Source organism: Coregonus clupeaformis, chromosome 14, assembly GCF_020615455.1.
Source record: "Coregonus clupeaformis isolate EN_2021a chromosome 14, ASM2061545v1, whole genome shotgun sequence".
Taxonomy (NCBI): domain Eukaryota; kingdom Metazoa; phylum Chordata; class Actinopteri; order Salmoniformes; family Salmonidae; genus Coregonus; species Coregonus clupeaformis.
Genome location: NC_059205.1, coordinates 1,948,203 through 1,959,541, shown reverse-complemented (window position 1 = coordinate 1,959,541; position 11,339 = coordinate 1,948,203). Strand labels below are relative to the sequence as shown.

Genomic DNA, 11,339 nt, shown 5'->3' with positions numbered 1-11,339 from the left:
AAGTCAAGTTAAGTATTGAGCCTATCTTAACTCTTACTTACATATACATTTTACATTTTTAGTCATTTAGCAGACGCTCTTATCCAGAGCGACTTACAGGAGCAATTAGGGTTAAGTGCCTTGCTCAAGGGCACATCGATCGATTTTTCACCTAGTCGGCTCAGGGATTAGAACCAGCGACCTTTCGGTTACTGGCACAACGCTCTTAACCACTAATCTACCTGCCGCAACCTTTTGTACAGTCACGTTCATTTAGTTCAAGTAGACAGTTATCAATAGTTTGTTTCTTTGCTATTGTCTTTAGTCATTCGAAGTGTACAGGCCTACATTTTGTAAAATAAATAAAAATCATGGTCCTGTTTTGTTCTAGTTTCATGAGGAGTCACCCTCACTAATCACTTGGCAAATTGTGCTGTTCTAGTGATATGTACAGTCGTGGTCAACAGTTTTGATAATGACACATTAATTTTCACAAATTCTGCTGCCTCAGTTATGATGGCAATTTGCATATACTCCAGAATGTTATGAAGAGTGATCGGATGAATTGCAAAGTCACTCTTTGCCATGAAAATGAACTTAATCCCCCCAAAACATTTCCACTGCATTTCAGCCCTGCCACAAAGGACCAGCTGACATCATGTCAGTGATTCTCTCGTTAACACAGGTGAGAGTGTTGACGAGGACAAGGCTGGAGATCACTCTGTCATGCTGGTTGAGTTAGAATAACAGACTGGAAGCTTTAAAAAGAGGGTGGTGCTTGAAATCATTGTTCTTCCTCTGTTAACCATGGTTACCTGCAAGGAAACACGTGCCGTCATCATTGCTTTGCACAAAAAGGGCTTCACAGGCAAGGATATTGCTGCTTGTAAGATTGCACCTAAATCAACCATTTATCAGATCATCAAGAACTTCAAGGAGAGAGGTTCAATTGTTGTGAAGAAGGCTTCAGGGTGCCCAAGAAAGTCCAGCAAGCGCCAGGACCGTCTCCTAAAGTTCATTCAGCTGCGGGATCGGGGCACCACCAGTGCAGAGCTTGCTCAGGAATGGCAGCAGGCAGGTGTGAGTGCATCTGCACGCACAGTGAGGCGAAGACTTTTGGAGGATGGCCTGGTGTCAAGAAGGGCAGCGAGGAAGCCACTTCTCTCCAGGAAAAACATCAGGGACAGACTGATATTCTGCAAAAGGTACAGGGATTGGACTGCTGAAAAGTCATTTTCTCTGATTAATCCCCTTTCCGATTGTTTGGGGCATCCGGAGAAGACAAGGTGAGCGCTACCATCAGTCCTGTCATGCCAACAGTAAAGCATCCTGAGACCATTCATGTGTGGGGTTGCTTCTCAGCCAAGGGAGTGGGCTCACTCACAATTTTGCCTAAGAACACAGCCATGAATAAAGAATGGTACCAACACATCCTCCGAGAGCAACTTCTCCCAACCATCCAAGAACAGTTTGGTGACGAACAATGCCTTTTCCAGCATGATGGAGCACCTTGCCATAAGGCAAAAGTGATAACTAAGTGGCTAGGGGAACAAAACATCGGAAATTTGGGTCCATGGCCAGGAAACTCCCCAGACCTTAATCCCATTGAGAACTTGTGGTCGATCCTCAAGAGGCGGGTGGACAAACAAAAACCCACAAATTCAGTCAGGATGTGGTCCAGAAGTTAATTGACAGCATGCCAGGGCGGATTGCAGAGGTCTTGAAAAAGAAGGATCAACACTGCAAATATTGACTCTTTGCATAAACTTAATGTAATTGTCAATAAAAGCCTTTGCCACTTACTGAAGTATAATTACAAGCATTCAATATACCATAGTAACATCTGACAAAAATATCTAAAAAACACTGAAGCAGCGAACTTTGTGAAGACCAATACTTGTGTCATTCTCAAAACTTTTGACCATGACTGTAGGCCCAGATCATATTACATTTCATCTTTCAGTCATGCCAGACTTTCTGTATGCTTATGGTTCCGCCATAGTGAAACACAGTCCCCCTTCAAAACTATACATATGTGGTTAGTAGATACCCTACTGAGTATTTCCCAGTCCACTTTAGCTGAGACAGGAAGACATGTTCTCTCTCTACAAGCCAATAAATATCCCTTATACCCTGTTTTGCGTTGCAGTGAAAGTGGGTGGAGTAAAGAGTCACCAGTACTCTGTCAGCACAAGAGACCCATTTACGTTTTGCAGATAATTCCAGTAATATTTTTGTATTTTATTAAAAGTGTATTTCTTTAAAATATAGCCTACCCAATAGCTTTCAACATACCAGTATTTGTGTAAACTTATATATAAATAAAATAAATTCTGGTATAAATAATACAATATTACAAATAAAAGACGTCAAATTACCCATTGACTTTTTCCCCAGAGGTGGTTGCAATGTTGTGAAAAACAGTTGTACTGCACTGGAGTGCAAAAAAAATATCGATATTCCCAAATGTAGCTTGTCTTTGCACAGGGGGTCTTATTTTGAAGAATAAAAAATCCGCGATTGTGCTGCCAGAATAATACCCTGCTGCTAGGAGAACGCGGTGCGCATGCCGGTCACCCTGCCCCAATCCGATTGGTCCAAACAATGTCTTCTTCTTCTTTGGGTTTGTTGGCGAACTACACGCAAAATGTTAATTGTCGCTCCCAACTGGACGGGGGTGAAAATAATCACTAAAGTAAATTATACTACAGGGAGGAGAAAATTAACATTAATTTACTGAAAATATATATATTCCCGCTCCTTCAGTCATTCGAAACTTCAGATCCCCTGTTCAGGCTCTGGAACCTGCACAAGTCAGTAATGCGTGCAGCTCCTCAGATCTTTAGTCTTTTAATCCCAGAAATAGCTCAGCTAAACTAAACAACGTCACACGCTTGGCTGATTTTTAACCACAACAAAAACCCTGGCCTTCTCTGGTTTGGGGAAAAGTCCATCCTCTGCCGTCTCTCCTCCGTGACCCGGAAACCGATGAGTGGTCGAGGAGAGTCTGGCCTTCTGCATACTCCTAGTCCTCATTCTCAAACCCCATTGGATGAGAAAGTCAGAGGTCCCGCAGGAGGAGGAGAGAGGACACGAGGAGTTGAGAAAAGGAGGAGAGAGGACACGAGGAGTTGAGAAAAGGAGGAGAGAGGACACGAGGAGTTGAGAAAAGGCCCCACTGTCCGAATCAAGAGGATCTGTAAATTCTCCAAATTAGATCTTAAAATACAACAAATTTAACCACAGGATTCTATTCCCTATATTTCACAATCAACCTTGGTTACCATTTTATCAGGAGAATATCTTTATTAAGTATTTTAAACCTATAACAAAAAAACAAAAAAAATGTCTCAAATCAAATGATTTTATTTTTTCAACATAGAAAATATAGCTGAATCCATTTGGCCTCTTTCCTATACATTAACAATTCCTATATTGAATGGTCAGTATTAACAGACGGTTGTGCATGCCACCCGCCACAAGAGTATCCAGGAGACAGCAGATGGACAGGTCTCACCTCTGTAGCTCAGCTGGTAGAGCATGGCGCTTGTAACGCCAGGGTAGTGGGTTCAATCCTCGGGACCACCCATACGTAAAAATGTATGCACGCATGACTGTAAGTCGCTTTGGATAAAAGCGTCTGCTAAATGGCATATTATTATTATCTGTCCTGTTTGACACTAGGCCCAGTCCCAAAATGGACCCTAGGCCATAGTAGAGAGATCTGTAATCAATATGGAAAAAGGCTCCAACTTGCCCTTTGATAGGTAGAAGTTTCACCGTATTGCTTATACCAATCAAATTATCTCAGATCTCCACAAGTGCATATCGCGTAGGGTCCATTTGGGACTCGGCCTAGAAAGACAGAAGGCACCAGTGAAGTGAAGTCTCCTAGGATGTGTTTAAACAGGCAGCCCAATTCTGATCTTTTTTTCTTCACTAATTGGTCTTTTGACCAATCAGATCAGCTCTGAAAGATATCTGATGTGAAAAGATATGATTGGTCAAAAATATCAATTAGTGGGAAAAATATCAGAATTGGGCTGCCTGTGTAAACGCAGCCTTAGCAGCAGGTCAGAGTGGAAGAGATGGAGGATCCAGCAGCGTCTGAAGCTGGGGTGTATTCACTAGGAACCAAATGGAACAAACCTGTAGCTCAGCTGGTAGAGCACGGCGCTTGTAACGCCAAGGTAGTGGGTTCGATCCCCGGGACTACCCATACAAAAAAAAAAAAATGTATGCACGCATGACTGTAAGTCGCTTTGGATAAAAGCGTCTGCTAAATGGCATATTATTATTATTATTAAACCTACCTACATTTGTCTAATAGTAATTCTTATTTTCATTGGGAAACGTTTTCCTACAGTTTCGCACTAATGAACACACCCCAGATCTGTCAGAGATCCTTCATTTCTCCCATATCGTCGACCACCGCACCACTCAATCACTTGTCTTTGTCTTCCTGTGCTCCAGTCTTGTCCACTAGTCCACTCTGGGCTCTCAGTGCCTGGCTGCTGGCTGAGATGAAGCTGATCCAGTGCTGCAGATCCTCAGGGTAGTCGGGACACTCCACCTGAAGACACACACAGAGAAGAGGACTGAGTGATATCCCATGCATCAAAGGCCCATCATATCCCCCCCCCCCTCCTTCCCCTCTCCTCCCTTTCCCCCCCTCTCCCTCCCCCCCACCTCCTACCTTTCTCTTGCAGAGGTACTGCAGTATCTTATCAGGGCTGCTGCGCATGACGTTCTGTTTACACCACATGACAGCTGCCACCAGACCGTCCCTGGAACAGAAAATAATCATACTGTTATATCATATATCATCATATCATATCATATCATATACTGATTCACATGGATGTAATACATGAAGCCAAAACAGGTTGAAAAGTAGGATTGTCTTCATGTCTGAACTCCATAAGGCATTACACCCAGCAGACACACCCACCCAGCAGACACACCCACCCAGCAGACACACCCAGCAGACACACCCAGCAGACACACCCAGCAGACACACCCAGCAGACACACCCAGCAGACACACCCACCCAGCAGACACACCCAGCAGACACACCCACCCAGCAGACACACCCAGCAGACACACCCACCCAGCAGACACACCCACCCAGCAGACACACCCACCCAGCAGACACACCCACCCAGCAGACACACCCAGCAGACACACCCAGCAGACACACCCAGCAGACACACCCACCCAGCAGACACACCCAGCAGACACACCCAGCAGACACACCCACCCAGCAGACACACCCACCCAGCAGACACACCCAGCAGACACACCCAGCAGACACACCTAGCAGACACACCCAGCAGACACACCCACCCAGCAGACACACCCACCCAGCAGACACACCCAGCAGACACACCCACCCAGCAGACACACCCACCCAGCAGACACACCCACCTAGCAGACACACCCAGCAGACACACCCAGCAGACACACCCAGCAGACACACCCACCCAGCAGACACACCCAGCAGACACACCCACCCAGCAGACACATCCAGCAGACACACCCAGCAGACACACCCAGCAGACACACCCAGCAGACACACCCAGCAGACACACCCAGCAGACACACCCAGCAGACACACCCAGCAGACACACCTGCAGGAGACGAAACGCTGCTCAAGGTAAAAGGCCTTCTCGTCCCAGACCACGATTCTGGTGCGCAGCTCAAATGCTTCCCCCAGGCACAGGGCCCGGCGCAGGCGGATAGTAGTGGCTCCCACCACCATGGTGGCCCTCAGGGCACGGCAAGCCTTAAACACCCCGTTACGACTGTACAGGGAGAACCTGGGAGAGGAGAACATTACACACCATCATCATCATCACACCCCCCCTGAAGATGGAGAACCTGGGGAAGTACAGGACGTTGCACACACATCATCCTCCAGGGGTTAGGAGCTACTGAGGTAAAGGAATCATCTAGGGGAATATGTTAAAACCAACAGAGAACTCAGCTTCCTCCCTGCCCTGGGACCCATCTAACCTGGCGAAGTCACACTCCCGGAGGTATCTGGCATTGTTCATGTGTCCCAGGTCGATATCGTGAAGCAGGACGCGTCCCGACACACTCTGTTCCCCGAGGACGTCCCACACCGGCTTCTGGAACCAGGCCCTGACCACCACCACCGCCCCCCGCAGGAAGTACCAGACATCCAGACAGGAGAACAGCAGCAGCAGCAGGCCCCCCAGAGCACACAGCAACATCTCCCTGGAGGGGGTGGGGAAGAGGTAGAGTTACACTGTTACACTACAGCAATATGGTTCTAGAGAGAGAGACCGCAGCACTGACCAGTACGAGCCAGAGAGATTAATAGTTTCAGCAGGTAGGCGGGGTCACCAGAGTGTAGCCAACTACACAGACCCTGATGGACCTGGCTGCCTGATGGACCTGGCTGCCTGATGGACCTGGCTGCCTGATGGGCCTGATGGACCTGGCTGCCTGATGGACCTGGCTGCCTGATGGACCTGGCTGCCTGATGGACCTGGCTGCCTGATGGACCTGGCTGCCTGATGGGCCTGATGGACCTGGCTGCCTGATGGACCTGGCTGCCTGATGGGCCTGATGGACCTGGCTGCCTGATGGACCTGGCTGCCTGATGGACCTGGCTGCCTGATGGGCCTGATGGGCCTGGCTGCCTGCCTGATGGGCCTGGCTGCCTGCCTGATGGGCCTGGCTGCCTGCCTGATGGGCCTGGCTGCCTGCCTGATGGGCCTGGCTGCCTGCCTGATGGGCCTGGCTGCCTGCCTGATGGACCTGGCTGCCTGCCTGATGGACCTGGCTGCCTGCCTGATGGACCTGGCTGCCTGCCTGATGGACCTGGCTGCCTGATGGGCCTGGCTGCCTGATGGGCCTGGCTGCCTGATGGACCTGGCTGCCTGATGGGCCTGGCTGCCTGATGGGCCTGGCTGCCTGATGGACCTGGCTGTGTTTTTTCTACATTGTAGAATAATAGTGAAGACATCAAAACTATGAAATAACACATATGGAATCATGTAGTAACCAAAAAAGTCTGAAAGAAATCAAAATATATTTTATATTTGAGATTCTTCAAATAGCCACTCTTTGCCTTGATGACAGCTTTGCACACTCTTGGCATTCTCTCAACCAGCTTCACCTGAAATGCTTTTCCAACAGTCTTGAAGGAGTTCCCACATATGCTGAGCACTTGTTGGCTGCTTTTCCTTCACTCTGCCGTCCGACTCATCCCAAACCATCTCAATTGGGTTGAGGTCGGGGGATTGTGGAGGCCAGGTCATCTGATGCAGCACTCCATCACTCTCCTTCTTGGTAAAATAGCCCTTACACAGCCTGGAGGTGTGTTGGGTCATTGTCCTGTTGAAAAACAAATGATAGTCCCACTAAGCCCAAACCAGATGGGATGGCGTATCGCTGCAGAATGCTGTGGTAGCCATGCTGGTTAAGTGTGCCTCGAATTCTAAATAAATCACAGACAGTGTCCCCAGCAAAGCACCCCCACACCATAACACCTCCTCCTCCATGCTTTACGGTGGGAAATACACGTACTGAGATCATCCGTTCACCTACACGCGTCTCACAAAGACACGGCGGTTGGAACCAAAACTCCAGACCAAAGGACACATTTCCACCTGTCTAATGTCCATTGCTCGTGTTTCTTGGCCCAAGCAAGTCTCTTCTTCTTATAGGTGTCCTTTAGTAGTGGTTTCTTTGCAGCAATTCGACCATGAAGGCCTGAGTCACACAGTCTCCTCTGAATATTTGATGTTGAGATGTGTCTGTGACTTGAACTCTGTGAAGCATTTATTTGGGCTGTAATTTCTGAGGCTGGTAACTCTAATGAACTTATCCTTTGCAGCAGAGGTAACTCTGGGTCTTCCATTCCTGTGGCGGTCCTCATGAGAGCCAGTTTCATCATAGCGCTTGAGGGTTTTTGCGACTGCACTTGAAGAAACTTTCAAAGTTCTTGAAATGTTCCGTATTGACTGACCTTCATGTCTTAAAGTAATGATGGACTGTCATTTCTCTTTGCTTATTTGAGCTGTTCTTGCCATAATATGGACTTGGTCTTTTACCAAATAGGGCTATGTTCTGTATACCCCCCCCTTCCCCCCACCTTGTCACAACACAACTGATTGGCTCAAAAGCATTAATTCCACAAATTAACATTTAACAAGGCACACCTGTTAATTGAAATGCATTCCAAGTAACTACCTCATGAAGCTGGTTGAGAGAATGCCAAGAGTGTGCAAAGCTGTCATCAAGGCAAAGGGTGGCTATTTGAAGGATATCAAATATATTTTGATTTCTTTAAGACTTATTTTGGTCACTACATGATTCCATGGGTGTTATTTCATAGTTTTGATGTCTTCACTATTATTCTACAATGTAGAAAATAGTAAAAATAAAGAAAAACCCTTGAATGAGTAGGTGTGTCCAAACTTTTGACTGGTACTGTAACTAAGAACAGGTTCAGCTTGAAAGGTGGGTTGGAGAAACCTGGTAGGTGAGAATGATTCATGGACCCGTTTAGCTGGAACAGAGTGTAAACCCATCGCCAGGATACTGGTGTCGAGGTCTAGGAAACGGGCTAATACATCTTCAGCTGAAGATAGATATAAAAAGATCACAGTTTAGCCTCTTACTGACAGCATATACATTCATCAAATCATATCTCCTAGTTTAGATTAGCTCTCAAGAACCCGAGTGGGGCATACCCAGCTTACAGCCGGCCCACCTGGAGTTCTCAGCTGACGGTACCGATCACAGCCGGTCCACCTGGAGTTCTCAGCTGACGGTACCGATCACAGCCGGCCCAGCTGGAGTTCTCAGCTGACGGTACCGATCACAGCCGGCCCACCTGGAGTTCTCAGCTGACGGTACCGATCACAGCCGGCCCAGCTGGAGTTCTCAGCTGACGGTACCGATCACAGCCGGCCCACCTGGAGTTCTCAGCTGACGGTACCGATCACAGCCGGCCCACCTGGAGTTCTCAGCTGACGGTACCGATCACAGCCGGTCCACCTGGAGTTCTCAGCTGACGGTACCGATCACAGCCGGCCCAGCTGGAGTTCTCAGCTGACGGTACCGATCACAGCCGGTCCACCTGGAGTTCTCAGCTGACGGTACCGATCACAGCCGGCCCAGCTGGAGTTCTCAGCTGACGGTACCGATCACAGCCGGTCCACCTGGAGTTCTCAGCTGACGGTACCGATCACAGCTGGCCCACTCGCAGTGGTGTAAAGTACTTCAGTAAAAAGCAGTTAAGTAGATTTTGGGGGTCTCTGTCCCATTAATACAGCCAGTCCACCCTGACGAGGGATCGTTTCATTATGCAGTGATCTATAGCTATATACCGTATTTAGCTTCTATTTAGAAACCTGTTTTTTAAATTCCACATCAAATAGTCTAACAATGAGGGAAAAAGTAGTCACCTGGAGGATAAATTCAGCCACTATTGTTAAACTCAGCAGGTTGTCTGGCTAATAGTCTACACAAATGGGCTGCAATATTCAACGTCAATTAAATCAAACCCAACTTGAGACTCCCCTGGTCTCCTGAAGTCCTTTTTTGTGTGCAAATGTTTTCACCACTGCCTGTAGGTCCACGTTGCAGGCCCAACTTTTCTATACTGACAACCCAGACATGGTGAATTACATGTCCATAAAGAGATCTACCAGAGATAAAGGACTGTTGATATTGCAACCACAGTATGAACAAAATATATATAGATTTTTTAAGCCCTCAATAACTTGTCCGCTAAAGATTATAATCTGTTTATCTGCCAATGTATTCTGTCCAGATGATTTGTCCCCAGAGCTTCCTATACAGTTAATGTCTTTCAATAACGTGTTGAGGCAATTAAGGTGAATGAAAGGCTCAATTAAACACAACTGCTGTATTTGAAGCAACGATTCCACCTTTTTCATTGTCAATAATTCCATTTTGCCCATATTCTTGAAGAATGTTAAGGTCACTGGTTTGAGACCACTAAATCAACCACTCCCGTTAAATAGTGTGATTGAAGAAAAATAGTTCAGAGGTTAAATTATTTTTAAAAAACATAGGTTCATTATCATTTTTACACACTTTCTACCTGGGTTTAGTCATTTTAGTTCAGACTGGAGAATTTTTCATTTAAAAAATAAATAAATAGAGTTGCACCCCCCTTTGCCCTCAGAACAGCCCTCTACAAGGTGTCAAAAGCATTCCACAGGGATGCTGGCCCATGTTGACTTCAATGCTTCCCACAGTTGTGTCAAGTTGGCTGGATGTCCTTTGGGTGGTGGACCATTCTTGAAACTGTTGAGCATGAAAAACCCAGCAGCGTTGCAGTTCTTGACTCTCTAACTGGCACCTACTACCATACCCCGTTCAAAAGTACTTAAATCTGTTGTCTTGCCCTTTCACCCTCTGAATGGCACACATACACAATCCATGTCTCAAGGCTTAAAAATCCTTCTTTAACCTGTCTCCTCCCCTTCATCTACACTGATTGAAGTGGATTTAACAAGTGACATCAATAAGGGATCATAGCTTTCACCTGGTCAGTCTGTCGTGGAAAGAGCAGGTGTTCCTAATGTTTTTCACACTCACTTTATATTTGAATGGGGAAAATGTGGCATAGTAGAGACGTTAGTCTTCAAAACCTGAATTAGATATTAACAAATTTACGCAAACTTTGAAGTTACATGCACTCTCACTGTGGACAACACAGACCAACGTTCAAGCGAAGTTATAACAAACTTACATGACTGTTTTGATTAGAAACTTGCTGGCTGAAATCAGCAGTGCACGTTGGGACTTCTTAGACTGAAACTCTGGTCTGGAGTTCTGTTGCTCTACAATGTCGTGATTCTGCGAAACACCTACAGAAATAGATTGGAAGAGCAGATCTTTAGCTATCGCTCTCCGTCGAGCAAACTATCCAGTCCAAACTTCCCAAGTCAATTAAAACCTATGCTAACTTTAAATAGTGATGTTACGTTTGATACCGGAGCTCCGAGGTATGCTGCGAACTCACTAAGCACTTTATTTCGAAACAGGCTTCTTCATCTTCTTGTTCTTCAGTGGCGTTTATCGGCGGTTGGCATCCAACGTTATGGTGCATTACCGCCACCTACTGTACTGGAATGTGGTCCAGAGACAGGGAGAAACTAAATCCTACCTGCCAGCCCCGTTGCTCTTAAAAAAGATAGCAAAATATTTGAAACTATATCTAATGACGTTCTGCTCAATATACTCTTTAAACTAATTTCCTGTATCCCCTTCTCCCTCATACTAGATCTCATCCTCTCTCTTTCCCTCTGATACGGCCCACACTGTAGCAATACATGCTCCACGGTCTCTAT

At 46.5% G+C, this 11,339-nt stretch overlaps 1 protein-coding gene across 1 annotated transcript; it reads right to left on the bottom strand.

Moving 5' to 3' along the window:
• Window positions 1–4,213: 4,213 nt before the first annotated feature.
• Window positions 4,214–11,042, bottom strand: LOC121580523 (protein THEM6). The gene is made up of 5 exons (XM_041895440.1): window positions 10,739–11,042; window positions 5,995–6,219; window positions 5,610–5,798; window positions 4,676–4,766; window positions 4,214–4,552 (listed from the first exon to the last, which is right to left on the bottom strand). Coding segments are annotated over exons 1-5 (636 nt in total). The 5' UTR covers window positions 10,741–11,042; the 3' UTR covers window positions 4,214–4,423.
• Window positions 11,043–11,339: the final 297 nt, after the last annotated feature.